The sequence below is a fragment of the Eptatretus burgeri genome, chromosome 17 (genome assembly GCF_056783735.1).
Source record: "Eptatretus burgeri isolate ZD-2024b chromosome 17, Ebu_testis_v1, whole genome shotgun sequence".
Lineage (NCBI taxonomy): Eukaryota > Metazoa > Chordata > Myxini > Myxiniformes > Myxinidae > Eptatretus > Eptatretus burgeri.
Genome location: NC_140977.1, coordinates 22,761,849 through 22,780,664, shown reverse-complemented (window position 1 = coordinate 22,780,664; position 18,816 = coordinate 22,761,849). Strand labels below are relative to the sequence as shown.

At 44.6% G+C, this 18,816-nt stretch overlaps 1 protein-coding gene and 1 pseudogene across 4 annotated transcripts in view; one reads left to right on the top strand and one right to left on the bottom strand.

The window, feature by feature from the left end:
- Nucleotides 1-18,816, bottom strand: part of LOC147009542 (uncharacterized) — an 85,271-nt pseudogene that overhangs the window by 20,984 nt on the left and 45,471 nt on the right. The window lies entirely within an intron of this gene.
- ASRGL1 (asparaginase and isoaspartyl peptidase 1) overlaps nucleotides 1-18,816 on the top strand; it is a 51,866-nt gene that overhangs the window by 7,221 nt on the left and 25,829 nt on the right. The window contains exon 2 of one of the 3 annotated variants that reach the window (XM_085862480.1): nucleotides 11,922-12,111. The exons of 1 other annotated variant lie outside the window; for it this stretch is intronic. In XM_085862480.1, the coding sequence (XP_085718606.1) occupies nucleotides 11,994-12,111 (118 nt within the window). In that variant the 5' untranslated portion in view covers nucleotides 11,922-11,993. Of the gene's footprint in view, nucleotides 1-11,921; nucleotides 12,112-13,033; nucleotides 13,121-18,816 lie in introns of those variants that run through there. One more of the 3 variants, XM_085862482.1, reaches the window with a different exon arrangement.

Below are 18,816 nucleotides of genomic sequence, written 5' to 3'. Positions count from 1 at the left end.
TTCACGATGAACCGATCAACTTTTTCTCTCAAGGTTGGATTTTGTATCAGAGACAAATTATACAACATTTCTCGATCGGCTTCATGCTTTTCTTCCAAAGTTGTGGTATTCCCATAATCAATATCGTGTCTCATGCACACTTCATCAACTCTATTGATGGGTTTACTCCATGATTTAGGATTGTCTGCCTCATTTAATCTTTTATCCAAGTTTGTGCCTGGACCACAGAAAGAATACCCTGGTGGATGTAATTCCCCTGGTATTCCAGTAGTTGTAAATTTACTTCCTGATAAAAACTTTTGTATATCTCCTCCAAGTTTGTGTTTGGAGATAAATTGATTTTTTTTTGAACCACACACCGAACATATACCTTTTTGTATAACCCTGTTATTTTTACTTTTAATATATGAAATATTTTTAGTATTAGTTTTCTTTTTACATTTGAGACAATAACTCATTTATTTATGAGGAAAATTCCTGCAGAGTGCAAAAACCTTTTTAGTTTCCAACATGCACATTCGAATCTTAATTTTTAAAACATAAAGAATCCTTAGAAATGCCTTAACTCTCTCCTCCATTTATTTAAGAAAATAGATGAAAAACTTGAATTAAAATGAATATCTTGCCGATGTCAATAGTCTTCTCGAAAATATTGCAAATAAATTTGTCAATTCTTTGTTTTCCTCCTCGGTGGGTTGAGTTATTTTCTGTAATACCCCCAATCTTTTTTTAATCTCACTGGTTTCCATATTTTCATATTTATTTAGTCTCGCTCTTTCCTCCCTTTCCTCCCTCTCCTCCTTCTCTCTCTTCTCTCTCTCCTCCTTCTCTCTCTTCTCTCTCTCTTCTCTCTCTCCTTCTCTCTCTTCTCTCTTTCCTCCTCTTTCTTCTTCCTCTCCTCCTTCTCTCTCATTTTGAAAAAGACATTGTGGACCTTTTCTCTCTTTTCTTGTCTATTGAGAAGTCTAAGAGAGGTGGAATATCACAAGTATGTTCAAAAAGATATGCCAAAGCAAATAATAAATATGTTCCAAATTATGATAGTGAAAAAGATAATAATTATTTGATGTATTTTGATGCTAATAATTTGTATGGATGGGCAATGTCTCAATCTCTGCCTTATATTAAATTAGAGTGGGTGGAAGAAAAGGATTATGAAAAGGCTTTGATGAATATTGTTATTTCTTCTCAAGAGGAATTGAATGAGGAAGAAGAAGGTTATTATTTTGAAGTTAATTTGAGGTACCCGAGTGATCTTCATAATAAGCATAAAGACCTTCCTTTTGCATGTGAGAAAGAAACCCCAAACAAAGAATGGTTAAGTGATTATCATAAAAGTTTTAATATTAAAGGCAAATCAACAGAAAAGTTATTTACAACATTCTATGATAAAGAGGGATATGTTTTGCATCAGAGAAGCTTTTAAGAAACAGTTTTTGAGAAAAGGATTGAGAGTAGCTAAAATTCATAGAGTTTTAAAATTTAAACAAAGTCCTTGGATGAAAAAGTATATTAAATTCAATACAGATATGAGAACAAATACAAAAGTAAAATTTGAAGGGGATTTCTATAAATTGATGAATAATGCTGTCTTTGGAAAGACAATGGAGAATGTCAGAAACAGGCAAAACATTAGATTTGCAACATCTTGGAAAGAAGCTTCGAGATTGATAAATAAACCAAGTTTTAAGAGAGAAGAGGTTTTTTCAGAGAACTTTTCTGCTATTCATACGGAAAAGGAAAGTATTGTAATGGATAAACCAATTTATATTGGAACAGCAGTTCTTGGTTTATCAAAGATATTGATGTATGATTATTTGTATAATGGCTTCAAGAAAGAGTATGGTGAAAATGTTTCATTGTTGTATATGGACACTGATCGTTTTATCCTAGATATAAAAACTGATGATGTTTATAAAGATATGAAGAAAAATATTGGAGTTTCTGATACAAGTAATTTTAGTCAGAAGAGTGAGTTATTTTCCAAAAAGAATGAAAAGGTTATTGGTAATTTTAAGGATGAGTTGGGTGGAAAAGTAATGAGTGAGTTTATTGGATTGAGAGCAAAGGCATATGCTTATAAGTATGGTGATCAGATTGATAAGAGGTTAAAGGGAATAAAGAAATATGTAATAAAGAAATCAATAACTTTTAGAAATTATTATAATTGTTTGATGAATAAGAAAAAAGAATGTAGGAAAATGAATGCAATAAGAAGTTATAAACATAACATATATAGTGAAGAAGTAAATAAAAAGGCATTAGGAGCCTTTGATGATAAGAGATTTATTTTAGATAATGGAATAGATTGTGTTCCATATGGATATTGTATGATAGAGTGGAAAAAAATAGATTGTGTTTTGTGTTTTAACGATGGGAAGATGGGTTAGGGTTTTTTAAGGGCTACCGCCGCGTTTTTTCACAATATATAAATGGTCAAACCAAGTATTAATCAAACTAAAGAGTGGAGAAAATCTCAGTCTTGGTATATAAATGGAAAACATAATGAATGTGAAAAATATCAAATAAGTCTTATTGAAAAAATAACTAAAGCAAAGGTAAATAAAACAAATAAGCGAATCAATTAAAAAAACTAGTAAGTAAGAGTATGTTAAGAAAAAAATTAATATCCTTGAATGGACTGAAAACTTCGATGGTTATCAATTGAATAATGAAAAAACAATTTACTATAATCTCAAAATGATATGTGGCTCAGGAGGTGGTCAAACAAGAGCATTAAGAGAAGTTTATCATTTCGTAATGGCACAAAAGGGGTATCTTAAAAAAATATAAAGATTCAAATGTTTTGTTTTTAAATATTTCAGATGGGGATTATTGTGCAAAGAAAATTAAACTATTGAAGGAATTTGAGAATGAACAAATCTTTATAGGGTCAATGAGTGAGCTAAACAATATGCATTGGTTATTTCAAAAAGAGTGTCCTGAGGCTTAGATGTTTCAGATATTTCTTTAGAATCACCTTTAACAAATCACATTACTACTTTACTACTTGAGCAAATCTTTATCTTATTGCATTGGTTATTTGAAAAAAAGTGTCCTGAGGTTAAAAGGGGAGACAAATAAATATACCTTGGGATAAAAAGGGGGTTTACTTTTTAGGGAAAAAAAAAAATGAATCGCTGAAAATCCCCCATTCATTTACATGGGGAAAAGTCAGCCAGAATCAGTATATTCACCCTACTGAGGGGATTTAATAGCAATGGATGGGTGTGTGTGTGTAAAACTGAGTGTAGACACTGCAAATGTGTAAAAGCCTCGGTGAAGTGCACGCCACTGTGTGCCAAATGTCCTTGTACAAAGTAGTGAGTGAGTAGGTTTCTCCAATTTCGTTCTTGTCATAGATCCCAGAGCCTCTAAATGTACAGTGAATATTGTACATTCGGCTTATCTCAGGTAAATTCCAAATCCTATTTAAAATCGGTGTATTTGGACCAGTTTGGAGGTATGATTTTTGACTTTTTGTCTCATTCAATGATAGTAAGTCTTATTCATTCGAAGTCTACCGTTTTGGGCGCATACTTTTGTGTATGGGCTTGAAAATGTGTTTGACCTCGTTTTTGGACACATTTTCTATTTGGAATTTCCATTAAAAATATTTTGTGGCGATTTTCCGGAAAAGGTATCCTACATATCACAAAGGAGCCTGTTTTATATGGAAGGATTTACTTAAACTGAGTAAATTCTGAGTGAACCAAAAATGTTCGGTTAGTGTGTTAAACGCAAAATTAGTTCATTTCATGTTATTTTTTTATGGTAATAAGAGAATACAATGGAAAAAAAATGAAAAAAATAGGAAAATCTCTTTGTCGAGTGCAGCCTGTGGCTGCTCGTTGCATCATTGGTTGGAACGTGGCTATGCCGCTGATACAGTGTCCCCCTTACCAGTACACTGGTGCTCATTTTGCCGACCTCAGAAGGATAACAGGCTGAGTCAACCTCCTGGTGTATATTACTTCAGCAGCCAACGGGGCTTGAACTCAGGACCCTAGGATCCCAAGCCGCCACCCGAACCACTAAGCCAACACCAGGCTTTTAATATGAAAATAAAAAAGTGATTTCCCGAGTGATGATGTAATCCAAATTCATAAATTATACTAATTTTAAAAGGCCATTAGTGGATGAGTAGTAAACCGCGTGTATCCATGGGGCAGTGTGGTTATGGACAATTTGAACTGTGGAAGGATTTCATAGGAATTTACTCAACGCAATAGCATTTCAATTAACTTACTTCTTGTGGATACAGTACACAAATTACTGTAACTTGCCCGTTTATTAACCGATTTTCAAATTCTTGGTGCCTATTTACACGGAAAGACATGTTCTGTAATGCAACTATAATTTCTCCATTTATATCGTTCAGTCGGATTTTGAATGTCGCCTCACGTCCTGATATGGTGAGTTTGGTGGACATCTTGGAAAATGGCGGCCAAGAGATCATCTGAGGTCAGTTTCAGTGTCATATTCAGAATCCTCGAGCTCGATTTAGTGGGATTTGACCTAATTAGAAATATGATTTTCATTCATTTGTGTGAGTTATGATGGTTCGAAAGTGAGTTTGGTGGCCATTTTGGAAAATGGCAATTTTTCGATTGGCTCCCCTTCTAGATTTATTTATTACGAGTGCATGCCCATAGGTGCATGCCCATACGTGCATGGCCATACGTGCAAACAAAAAAAAACTTTCAAACCGCGTGCCAGAAACAACAACCACACAAGGCCGTTCCTTCGCTTGTGCGTGCCCGTACGTGCGTGACCGTACGTGCGTGGCTGTACGTGCAAAAAAAAAACAACTTTCAAACCGCGAGCCAGAAACAACAACCACACAGGCTGTTCCTTCGCTCTCGCGTCCTCGCGACAACCACACTTCCACACACAGAGTTAATTAAAATCCAAATTAAAATCAAGTTTACCTCCCTGTCTTTGCTTGCCATGACATTCGCTGCCATGTAACAGGCACGGCCCGTGACGTCATCGTCGACCAGCCGCGCACCGGCCTACGCAGCCACGCCTATGCAGCAACGTGTCATGTCATTGGTTGGTAAATAAATGGCCGCAGCAACGTGTCATGTCATTGGTTGGTAAATAAATGGCCGCAGCAACGTGTCATGTCATTGGTTGATAAATAAATGGCAGCAGCAACGTGTCATGTCATTGGTTGGTAAATAAATGGCCATAACTTGGGAAGCACTTGTCCAATTAATATCAAACCTTGAAAAGGCACATCTTCGGGTCCCCAGCAATATACCGGGCAAGTTTCAATTAGATCGGACCAGTGGTTGTCGAGAAACAGCGGTCACACACACACACACACACACACACACACACACACACACACACACACACACACAGATTGCTGGAATTATAGATAGATGATCATATCTCACCACCTGTCAAGTTTGGTTCTTTTATCCGGAAGTGCACAATATTATGTTAATAGCTATCAAACCTACCTCACTAATATGTGTGTATCTGTGTGTGTGTGTGTGTGTGTGTGTGTGTGTGTGTGTGTGTGTGTGTGTGTGTGTGTGTGTGTGTGTGTGTGTGTGTGTGTGTGTGTGTGTGTGTGTGTGTGTGTGTGTGTGTGTGTGTGTGTGTGTGTGTGGTAGTAGCAGCAACGTAGCAACATGACACGGGTCAGACGCAAAGGACCAAGTTATTAATTTTAACTTATAAATAGCTATATATCACATTAAATATACATTAAGAATGTAAAAAGGAATTGAACTCATCAACATACAAAGGAAAAATCATTTATCATCTCAAATGTAATGCTTGTTACGACATGTGTTTGTGTCGTTGAGTGTCATCTCCATAATTCGGGTTTTAGAGGTGGAACTGAGCCCTCCCAGGACTCGAAGTCTCCACCTTCATTTCGGTGAAGGATCGTGATTGATGGGCTAATTTGTGAAGTTGTTGTCCAAAGGACTCTTTTTTTTTTTCAGGATCGTCACCGAGCCATGGGCTTTGGCAATGATTGACTGACATACCTGCTTTTCGAGGAGATGAAAGCTGCTGGAATATTCCTTTTAGCATTTGAGTAGGATTGTCATGGAAAATTGCATTTCCAACTGTCTGTCCTGTTCATCATGGGTTGACCTTGCTTACCCTTGGTGACAGGGATATGCTATCAGTTCATCCATGATGGATGCGTGAGATATGTTCTCGGTTTACACAACAAAGTAATATACAAGCCGGTAGGCGACATGAGTGGTCGCTATACGAAGGCGAATTTTAAATATGTAGATAAGAGAACACATTAGATGGCATTTTTGCAGTTCATTGTTCCATTTAGGAACATGACGAGCAACTGTCCATTCATCATTTGTGTTCGCTTCCCTGACCCTACATTAGGGAATCCCAACGCGAACATTGGGGTGAAAGCATATTGTAATATAATTGCATACGAGTCATACTGTTTTTGACGGATCGGGCTGAAAATTTTTGACAAAGAGGTTGATTATAGTGCGCATAAAAGCGCGGATGTCGATTTTTGATTTTCGGAAAAAAAAATTTTAGGATTAAAAAAAAAATCAAAGTCCCGTTGCTGGACAACGGTGGCGTCCGTAGCAACGGTGCTCAAAAGCATACAACTACATCCTGGTATGAACCTACCAGTCAAGTTTCATCAAAATTAGTTGACTCCTCTGGCCTCCAGAGCTGTCCATTACATACAAACAAACAGACATATAGTCAGACAGAAAACCTGAGAAAAACGGTAGTTAAGCGACCACCCAAAAAACGGTAGTCTAGTGACCACCCAATAATGTTATATTGTTGCAGTTTTGGAAGACTCCGGGGAGTTACGTCCAATACGTAAAAGAACCCTGGAGTTTAGATATATCCGTAGTATTTTGTTTAGTTAGATTACCTCTCCTCTCTTATCAGTCAGCGTCCAGGGAAATGTGTTGTGTTTGTGTAGCAGGTTAGAATTATCTTTGTAACCCGTCTCTAGATCCCCTCTCTTCTTGCATCCCTTTTTATATCTCTGCATATGGTGGGCCGAGAGCTTAACGAATGAGCGCAGCCTGACAACAGCAGTGCTCCAATGAGAAGGCAACACCCATGAACAACAAGCTGCGCCGGGATGCTGGTCGGCTCTTAGGCCACGCCTCAGCCGAGGGCTTTATGTCCGGGAAAGCCAGTACTCAGGGTCATGCGCGTCGAGGGAACGAAAGCCAGACAGAGTCTTTGAGGAATGAGCCGGGTTGACTTGAACCTCTGTGCGGAAGGGCTCTGCTGGGTGCGATCGAGCCACCTGCAGAGCGAGTGCTGCCGAACTGCAGAGCTCTTTCCCTGGACATGCTGGCAAACACACACTAACTTGCACAATTTTTCTCTTTCTTTCCTTATTTCCAATCGTTCACTTAGATTGTTCACGTTTCTAACTGTTCAGCTCACCCTTTTTTGATTTGTAGAAGTGGGGCGTCGAGAGAATGGTTCCCTATCTGGGGGGATAAATTTGCCAGGAAGGTAATTCGGGAATTGGACATGAGGACCCTATCTAAATTGATTGTCACAGATGGTGGCTGTGGTTGCTTAGCAACCCATCATGCCGCGGAGTTATCTGCGACTGGTCAGGGTAAAAGGTCAGGAAGCGGGTCCGAGAAGCCCCTCCAGGCTAGCTGGGAAACTCGTAATGATATAAAAACTGGCGCTCCCCCAAGGCAATAGCACACAACATGCAGTGGTCCCAAGACAGTTATTTCATTGGTATTTATTTTTTTTATTTTAGATAACTCTTCCCTTATGTGTCGTGGGTTTATGAGACAATATGCATTGCGTGGGCTTTAGGTCGTGTTTTTCATTCCATTCTTCACCAATCTGTCATTCTTTACATTATTTTGCTTTGCAGCACATGTGAACCTCTCTTTCCTTCTCCCATGCATGTACACCAAGGACCATAGCAACAGGGGCAAATCATTTGCATACACGTGCCATTTCCCATTCAAATCGTGCACCGTTATCCCACAAACGTTACACCTCAGGCTTCACCAGACTCGAACCCCAACATTGCAGTATTTCATACACCACCACCCCAATGCCTTTGGAAAAAAATCACCACACCATCGGACCACAACCCATGCTCGCTTACCTTCACCATTACCAGCCATAACGAATGACCAATGACCTCCATCACAAATCCCCCACTACAACCGCTACACCGCACCACCGCTGTCATCGCTCAAACACCTTCACCACCAATGTTGACCACCTCCCTCTGGGCTGGCAGAAGACGCACCATAGTAGATACTCGAGTCTGGACATTCTAGCGTCTAACTTGGGGTGTGAGCATGTGTGAGACTCCGTTTGATGTCATGTGGATAGTCCTAGTGCTCTGCTCTATTGCAGCCCTCATCGGGTGTCGAGTACATGTTCATGACCGGAGAGCGCAACCAAAAACCCCGGCACCATGTTAATCTTAGAGATGGATCATGTGGCAGAACGCAGAGCGACTGAGGCCATTTCCGCTGCTGAATCTTCGCATGGGTGGAGCTAGCACCAGGGTAATCGTTCATGCACCACTGAGGGTGCTTGAAAACGCCCATCGCTATGCATGATCCGCTCCCAAGCACCCCCCCCCCCACCAGGGGATTATAAAGAAGAGCCCGGTTCTCTCACTCGGTTCTCTGACTTGGTTTTCTGTCAAGCGTTACATGGCTCTGTTCTCTGGCTGTGCTATCTTGTGGTCACGGTGCGGTGAACAAGATGAAATGGAGCGGAACGGAGCCCACTTAGCGGAGTGCGGAACAAGCGTGAAAGCCAGATGCCAGTCCGGGCGCAGTTTAGATAAACCTTAGCATTTACACCTACAGACTTCTTTGCACTTCACTTTCGGACCATCTTCTCATCTTCACATTCTTTGTTTTTTTTCTAACACCCCTTGATCTACATCTTTGCACCTTCGTCTTTGCACTCAACTGCATATCACCACACCCGTCACTGCACCTCCCTCTGACCATGCACCACAGACACCCTCAGTTCCCCCTCCCTCGGGACTTGGTTTGCAGTGGAAATGGCCTCAGTCAGTCGCTCTGCACTCTGCCACACGATCCATATCCAAGATTAACAAGGCGCTGGGGTATTTGGTTGCGCTCTCTGGTCATGAACATGCACTGGTCATGAACAATCCTGAACCCTGACCTGACCTGAGAGGTAGCTGAGGAGTTCCCAAAGAGGCTGAGTGGGGATTTGGGGGAGGTCTAGATGCTTTGGGGAATCCTGAAGAGTTGTGGAGTACCTTCAAGACCACCATCCTTGATGTTGCATGTGGGTTTCTTAGAACTCACCGTGGGGTGAAGAAGAATTTTGTCTCTCGAGGGACACTGGATACCATTGACCAGAGTCGCAGGGCCAGGCTTAATGGCAGAGCTGAGCTGTTGAGGGAGTTGAGGCGTAAAACTGTACGGGCACTAAGGGTGGACAAGGAGGCCTATGTGCGAGGAATCTGTGATGAATGTGAGGAGGTAGAGCATCACCTGTGGTCAGGTGATTCTCGTCCTGCTTAGAGGGGAATTCGCTCATTGCGTTCATCCAAGCCCGTCCTTCGGTGTACTGCAGTTAGAGCAGAGAGTGGTGGGCTCTTGACAGAGGGGTCCAAAGTGAAGGCCTGCTGGGCTGCTTACTTTGAGCAGCTGTACCAGTCTGATCGTCCAGCTGTTGAGTTGGATGTCAGGGGTGTTGCAATCCTAATTTCTGATCCTCCAATCAACTGTGATCCACCTTCGTTTGTGGAAACAGGCTGCGGTGAACCGGTTGAAATGGGTTAAAGCCCCTGGGTTTTGTGGCATCCATGCTGAACTTCTCAAGGCTGGTGGAAATGCTGCACTCGTGTTGTTGCATGCAGTTCTGTGCTCTGCCTGGTACACAGGCATCATCCCAACTGACTGGAAGAGGGGCCTTGTTGTCCCTCTCTGGAAAGGGAAGGGTGATTGTCAGCACTGCAACAACTACAGAGGGGTGACACTGCTCTCAGTGCCAGGCAAGGTCTTTGCTCGGATAAGTCTTGATAGGGTTCACCACCATCTGCTGGAGCATCATCACCCAGAGCAGTCAGGCTTTACACCAAACAGGTCAACAATTGACTGTATCCTTGCTCTTCGGGTCCTGCACCAAACAGAGACGAGAGTTTCGGCAGGGGCTACTTGCAGCCTATGTTGATCTCTGTAAAGCGTTCAAAGCAGTGATTTGGGATGCCCTCTGGAGGATTCTTGGTCTTCGTGGGGTGCCACCAAAACTGATCAATCTGATGTTTGAACTCTACTCTGGTACTGAGAGTGCTGTGAAGTGTGGTGGTACCATCTCTGACTTATTTCCAGTTGTTACTGGAGTTCGTCAGGGGTGTGTACTGGCCCCCACACTTTTTTCAGCACTTGAATGGATTGGATTCTGGGGAGGATGTCGGAGGGATCAAGCTGCGGTGCATCGTTTGGGAATGTCAAGATCTCTGTCCTTGATTTTGCAGATGATGCAGTTATCTTTGCGGAGACTCTGGATATCCGTTTGGGGGTCCTTGAGGTGCTGATTGAGGAGTCGGAGCCACTTGAGGTGCTTGAGGTGAATGAGGAGTTGAGTTGCTGAATGAAGTTTCCTGGGTCAAAACTAAGATCCAGGCATTTGATGACATCTTCGATGCTGCTATCTTGTCTGTACCTGTTTGTGGTGAGGATGTTGAGGACACAGAGAGATTCACTTGTCTGCTGGCTGTGAGTCAGAGGTCAATAGACGTCTGGATCAGGCCTGGGGAGTCATGGAATCACTGGATCATGGGGTGTGGCGCTGTCAGTACTTGTGCAGGAGGATGAAAGTCCAAGTCTTCAGGTCCTTGGTGCTTCCAGTCTTGCTCTATGGATGTAACACTTGGACTCTGACCATGGATCTGAGATGGAGACTTTACTCCTTCGGTACCAGATCTCTTCGGAGAATCCTTGGCTATTGCTGGTCGGACTTTGTGTCCAATGAGCGGTTGCTGAGAGAGACTCAAATGAGATCTGTTACCTGCATAATCCGTGATCATCAGCTGTGGCTGTATGGACATGTGGCTCATTTTCTTGACGCTGATCCTGCTCACCAGGCTCTCTTAGCGAAGGAGCCTCGTGAGTGAAGGAGGCCAATGGGCCAACCACCTGCCTCGTGGTTGCAGCAGGTTGGTCGTCATCTCAAGGAGATGGGGATGGGCCTGGCATATGCCTGGGGAATTTCCAGACAGATGCCCCTGGAGTATCGGCGGAAAGTGAACGACGGAGCGATGCACTTCTCCGGCGCTTGCTCCCATACATGACCTGACCTGACAGGTGATCCGAGTGGGTATTTGTTTTTCACATATATGGTATATGAAAGAGAAAGAGATGTTAGTGCTGCAACCTCTGGTTGTATCATATGACTCAAGTTTTAGCCAGCAACGCAGAACATCTGTTCCTCCACTAACATTTTCAAGAAATAAGTCTTTGATCCAACCCCTCACCCCCACCAGATAAACACAAAGTGGGGAGTGGGCTACATTAATTGACCAATCACAGAGCTGCTTTACTATAAAAACCCAGCGCATTGAGCCAATCCTGATGGAGGAAAGGCCACTGTGGTTATTTCTACAATTCACTCTCACAAATGGTAAAACGAGATGCACCAATTTTATTTGATTGCAATACGAGTTCCTGTTGGAGAAACCTTCAAGATGTTTGTCTTTGTGTTGGTTTTCAGAAACATTGGTACGTTTATCAGAAGCGTGATGGGATTCATGCTTGGTGTTGGCTTAATGGTTAGGGTGGTGGGCTTGGGATCCTAGAATCCTGAGTTCAAATCCCCCTCTGCTGTTGAATGAAGACTAGGTGGGGTTGACTCTGCCTGTCATCCTTCCGAAGTTGGCAAAATGAATGTAATCTTGCTGGTATCCTGTGTCGTAGTGGCGACCCGTCCAAGATTGTACCCAATAGCCAAGGAGACTGCTGAGGCAGCACCAACCCTCTGCACAGAGTATGGTCCCAATGGATGGATGGATGATGGGATTCGGTGGTATGGTTGCAGCATTCTCTCTGAGTCTGGGGAATCGGCGGTCTGATCCCCGACCGAGTCATAACAAAGTTTTAAGAAATGGTACGTGCTGCTTCCTTGACACTCGGCATTTAAATGGGATAGAGCATGGAAAACAACCATATGTTGGCAATCATAGCGAAGGTTTGATGGGCCTATTGACCTCCTCTTGTGTTGAAGTTCCTTGTAAGGGAACTCATTTAATACTAGAAGGGCACTCGGTAGAGCGCATACCTCCGCCACACAATGCCTGATCCAGTGGAACATATCGAGCCCAATAACTTTTTGAAATATCGTGCAATGTATCGTTTTTGGCCCGATCTCTCAATGGTGAAGAATTGCTTAAAAAATTCTCAGTCGGATCTGGATCTTCACCAGAATCGAATCCGTTCATCCTTGTCACACACCAAACCTCCCCACCAAATTTCAACCAGATCGGAACACAGCTTTTTGAGATATCCTGCACACAAACAAACAGACAGACAAACATACAGGGGTGAAAACATAACCTCCTTCCACCTTCAGTGGTGGAGGTAACAAGCTCTATCGAGGTAATTATTATTGGTCTCGTATCTTTAATTTATTCTTGAAGATTTGGAATTGGTAAAGTTCAAACTCTTCTACGTACTTTGTCTGGAATAGATTTATAAAATTAATTTAAATGGTGGTTGATCCGCCTTGAATAAAAGGAAAAACTGATCTTTCGGGTCTTATCCTTCATCGGAGCAAAAGAGAGAACAATGGGGGACAGAGGTTCCAACAACCCATCATGTCAGTTTTTCCTTTCATCCAAGGCAGATCAACCACCATTTAATGGTCCCATGACACTCAAAACTTTCTGGTTATTTATATATTAACTTGACCTTCCTTGTGAAGAAATCACCCATGTTTCTTTTTTAAAATAAAAAAATAGGATAATTAGACCAATATTTTGAACATTTCTGGTGCTTTTCACACCTTGCTATGCCCCGCCCCTTAAAAAAAGTTGACTTCAGCGAACCGCAGCCTTCACGTCATCTGCAGAAAGCGACTCGCACAGAGTGGATTGACTGGATGTCGCGCGCCGTATAAAGTACGTACAAATGCATTGTGCACATGTGTATGCTATCTCACTGATCGTCTTAATTCCTGTGATTGTTTCGAGGAAAAGAAATTCTGCTTCGAGCCATGTATGCACAACAATCACGAGGCAATTATTTATCCCTTTACTACCTTGTCGTAGTCATGTACAAATCCAATACATGTATGCACAATAAAGGACTATACCATGTCCACAAAATATTAAATGTGACTGTTGAACGTTTCCATTAAAAAAGAAACTTACAGGAACATACAAGTAAAATACTAAAGATTAATATTGCATCATTTCAAGGCGCAACGAGATAATGTTAAAATCAAACAATGTGAAAAACCTGCACCCACATTTTGCAGCTTATTGAATTGTTCGTTGAAACCAGCCTGCTGGGACAGGTACGATTACACATACTTGCAAGCCAGGTATGGCTGCACTCGACATACATGGGTTTATTCTAAAGTGAAGGTACTGCTTCCATTGGCTTGCTATTCATTAACAATTAGCCAAAATGCTGTAATAAATGAACAGGGAAAAATATGTTGGCACAACTATGAAAGACAAATTTATCTGTCCTATTCCACACCCTCATAGCCTTGGGACTCTTACGCATTGACTTGTACATTGTGTGCATGCTAATACAAGTTACTTGTCAACTCAAGAGTCTAGACTAGTCCGATAAATCTGTCATCCGTCCGACTAGGCCGATAAATCTGACGTGCTGTAGCTTTCTTTTATTATTCTCTTTTCTTCATTGTTTTCTACTGGCGCTACATGACGACAGTAGGAATAAAATAAATAAAAATGCAACAGAACGTCAGACTTATCGGACTACTCCAGACAATTGTGTCACAAGGTGTGTTCTGCACACAAGTTTTCATCGTATCCGGACAGCGAGATTGCTTCGTTTTAATGCGCGGAGGGATACGGCCGATGACATGCACTGGCCTTGCTTGTGATTCATTCGCCGCGGTGCAACATGTGCGCTGCGCTGCACTGGTCACGTCACCTCACTAAAATATTTCTGATATCGAGCAGTATGCAAGTCAAATTTACATTATTGAATTATGAATAGGATTTAGTCTAACCAGTTGTTATTGCCAAGTCTTCCTTCGATGTCCTCCCTATCATCATGAACTCCGGGAATTTCATCTCTATTTTCCTCTGCTTGTCCTGCTTCGGGCTCGAACTGGTAAGGCCTAAGTCACATTTGGCACGGCGGCCGTAGGGTCTACAAAATGTACGGCCACTCGCAATTATAGGGTGGCCGCAGTATTTCCACGGTCACACAATGTAGCAGTCACATATGTTTTTATTTTTCGGGTAGCCGCACGGCGTATTAAGAAATTATGGAAACCAAAAACGTGGAGGTGCCGTACGGTCTTTGATTTGATGTCGCACAGTGACCTTAGGGTGTTCCTGCGGTGGCCATAGAATTTTCAAGGCAGACGCAAGGTGCCCGCAAGGCGACCGCAGGTGGACGGCAGGGGGGTCCTAAGGCGAATGTGTGGCCAGACGGACGGTAACGAGTGGGTTATTTTTTTTATTTTTTTACCAGTTCTTTTGTTTCAGCTTGTCGAATTGCTACGGCGAGCGTAGAAATGAAAACTGTTATAACTCCGCGTTATAATTCCACGGCGACCCCTATGGCCTGTAAAAGATAGCCAAACGGCGTAGGGCCACCCTGAGGCCACCGCAGAAACTCTGCGGCCGCCGCACGTTTCTGTCAATTCAGAGGGCGTACGGCCGCCGTATCCTCGCAGTAGAGCAAATGTGACTTAGGCCTAAGGCCGTATTTCATTTCCAGCTGCCTGAACTTCACCTCCCGCGACTATGTTATCCGACAGTTCTCCATGTGATTCAGACCAAAATCCTTCATTTCTCTCACACTCACTGTCGCTACCAGACAAATCAAAGTCCATGCCATCCATTATTCAAAACCGAATGTTTGATTTTTTTTTAAAGCAGAAATGAACGAAGCGATTGAGTCGACCAATCGAATGTGGAAACACACAGGAAGCCAATACAATCACGTAGACCACCAACCCGAGTAATTTACGTGCAGCCTTTGTTGTTCTGGAGATGATGTCATGTGGGTTACGCCGCTTTCAGAAGATTTCAGCAGAATTTTTAGGGGCGTTCCCGAACAGGTTTGTATTTTTTTTAATTTTACATTTTACAGAACGAGTATTGTGACAAACATTGTAAGATCTGAAATCACAATGAAAAACTCCTGTAGGACATATATATATATATATATATATATATATATATATATATATATATATATATATATATATATATATATTATAACAGTTGTGGAAATTCGCATTACACCATAAAGGGCCCTCAGGTGAGATATCTCTGTAAGTACATGTGTAGTTAGCCCAAACCGGTTGTCTAGAGGGAATTTATGTGATCCAGCCAGGCTGCGACGCTTTGAGTTAGCCATTTTTCTGTTCTATCTTTTATTTCAAACAAACAGCATCTCAACAACCATGCCATCCCCACCACAGCGCCAACCACACTACAACCACGCCACCTCCACCATCTACGCTACCACATCTTCGCCACTCGCCATTCAGTAAGCCCCGTGCGGTTACGATCTCCGCGGAGAAACAAACAAAAACCAACAACGATGCTCGGGGGCTTTTCCCGCCTGTTTCTCCCGTTTAAATTCTCCGCGCTCGGTGTGGGGGAAGTGCGATCCGAGCCGGGGGTCAAAGGCGAGAAAAGGTGGGGGCCTCTTTTTGGGGGAATAATTCCCTGGCTCTGAGCCAAAACTGACTCCCCCGGCCCCCGCACGGGGCGGGGTTGAGGGAGAGCGAGAGGGCACGCCCCCCTTCGAGAGGCTTCTCCAAGAAGCTCGAAGGGAGGCGGGTCCGAAAATGGGGCGGAGCGAAGGGCGGAGCCCCGCGCTACAAAAGGCGGACAGGACGGACCTTGGTGAGGGTTGGTCCTCGGTTGGTCGAGTTGGTGAGAGTTGTTCTTCGGTTGGTCGAGTTGGTTCGAGAGTTTGGTTCTTCGAGGCTTCCTGTCTGCTTGTCTTGTCGGGGGAAGAGGTCCTGCGCTCGCGGCTTGGTGAGCGGCCTGTCACGAAGGCACGGACGGGAGACGCGGCAGCGCCAGTTGTGAGGTGGACCTGCGCTTCCAGACGAGGAATGCCGGAGAGGGTTCGCCGGCCGTGAGAGAGGTCGGGCCAGGCGCGACCACGCTGACGGTCGTGTAGTATTGTTTTAAGTGTTGCCGTGTGTCGGTCTTAGTCGGTTGTAGCTCTGCATTTGCTTCTATTGTTTTAACTGTTTTATGTGCATTTTTGTTTTGCTGTATATACGTGCCTTACGTGCCTTCTGTGTGAAATAAATGTGCATTGTGTGAACTTGTTCCCCGTTTCGCTGCGTCCTTTCCTTTGTTTGAATTTCCATCTTGCATCACGTAAGGGGTTCATAGTGGGTTTAAAACGCCCGGTAATTAATCGGAACCGTCAAGGCCGACGATAACACCGCTCGGTTATCACTGTAGCACGGAACGGACCGCTTAAGCGGTTCGTGTCCGGAGTTGGCCTGTGGCGTGGTACGATCGCCCAGTCGACCACTCGCGCAGGTACTTAGGTTGGTCGAATTTAGCGAGCAACCCTATCATGCGTGGGTGGGCAATTGGCACGATCGTGGTGAGGTTAAACCCCCACCCGTGACTAGCTCCCGGCGTTGTTCCGAGAGGGTCACGACTGAATTTTCCGGTCCGGTGGGCGAGGCGGCCGCCATTCGAGTCGAGCGGCCGATCACACGCCGGCGGGTGCGAATTCGCAACACTGGTGTCAGCGAGCGGGAAATAAACCCTCCCGTCTCCAACTAAATTTACGGAACCGGATCAAGGGTGAGTGGAGCGACCCTCCGTGTTCCATTAAATTACGAGCAATTTAAATTTAATCTCTTACGAGAAACAAGATGTAGTCTCAAGGCGATCGGGTGCCGGGGGTAGATATGGATGTATAATTTTTAGAATCCATGGCCCAGGATGAAAGCCCCGAGCAGGAAATGTTTGTTGTGCAGGAACAGTTTCTCCCCCCACAACCGAGCCCAGAACCCGAAATGGGTGCGGCGGCGGCCGCGGTGTATGACACCCCCCCACCCCGCCTCCGTCAAAGTCCTCCCCCAGTCCCCGGCGGACCCACGCCTGAGGGTGAAGCAATTGCCGCAGACCCACTTAACGTGGGCCAGGTAAACATGATTTTGCAGGCAATAAGCAGAATGACGCAACAAATGGATAAGAAAATGGAAACAAACACAAATGAAATAAAAACAAATGCGTGCAGGTTGAGTAATCACATGAATGCTAATATACAGCAGGTGAAGAATGGAATGAAAGAAGAAATGAAGGAAATGCGGGGTGAGATGCAGAACATGGGCATTGACCTGCAGGCAGGCATAATGGCAATTGCGGGGAGTGAAACGCGGGCAGTGGAGCTCAAAATGGTGGCGCCACGTGTGGGAGCGAACGAGCTGGGAGGGAGTGCAACGGTTGTCAGGCCCGCAATGGAGGCGGGTGAGGGCAAAATAATTCGGGGGACGTGTTGGGCGAGAAGTGTAAAGGTGACGGAGGAAGTGACGGTGACACAGAGGGGAAAACTAAATGGGGTGACTGAAACGTGTGAGACGAGACACGAGGTGACGACGGAAAGAATAAAAGAAATAACAGACACGGGAGGTACAAACGGTAGAGGAGAGACTACATGATGAATTGGACGGGGTTGAATACGAGCACACACACACAGAGTTAGTGGAGGACAATGGTGGTGAGCTGGCAGACTGTGTAGGGACCCGGTGCAAGCAGCTGGATGGCCTCCTTCGGGAACGGAGGGAGACTCTATGCTCCCTTGAGGTGAATCACGACCAGGCGGGTCCGGTCGTGCCGAGCGAGGTCGAGGGGGCGAGTGCTGTGGACGGGTGCACGGAGAGCTTGGGGGATATGGAGGCTCCAGAACCCCTTGTGGTGATGCGATTTCCCCATTACGAGTGTGGTCCCGGTGTGTGTGGTGTTGAGGTGTGTGTTTACAAGTGTGGCGAAATGTGTGCTGAAACGCGCGCAAAGCATGGGTGAAAGGCGTTGTGTGAAAGCGACCGCGTGTGTGAGGAAAATGGTGTGCGAGGTTGCGATTGAGCCAAGGTGCGTGCTTCCCAGCCCGCCGAGTGTGGATGAGGCACCGCGTGTGCGAGTGAGCGGCCGAGTGTGAGAGAGCGGTACGTGACGGAGATGACGTCGGCATGCGGGAGCACGCAGCCGCGTCTTCTGGTGTGAATGTCATGGAGTGGTGTATGAGCGTCGTAACACGCAGGTGTGCGTGAGTTGAATGGCGACGGAGACGGCGACAGAGGGACAAGAGCCGGGTAGCGGCCGTAGATGTTTTGGGGACCGCGCCGGGTTTACCCAGCGGCGAGCGTGAGATCCGTGCTGTGGTACGCACGAGGCCGCCACGTGCTCGCTTGCGGGAGTGAAACCCGGTTCGGAAATGCCAGCGGTGAATGTTGCCGATCCCGCGGACGGACAAAGGTTAGGCAGGATTCCGGATTTGGACGCGAGGCTTGTGTTATTTTATGCACCGGGTGACGTCATGGCTGCGTGTATGGTTGGAATCCGGCAGGAGGGTGAATCCCTGCCGGATGGTACCGTCCAAGAGGGACGAGGGACGCGAACAG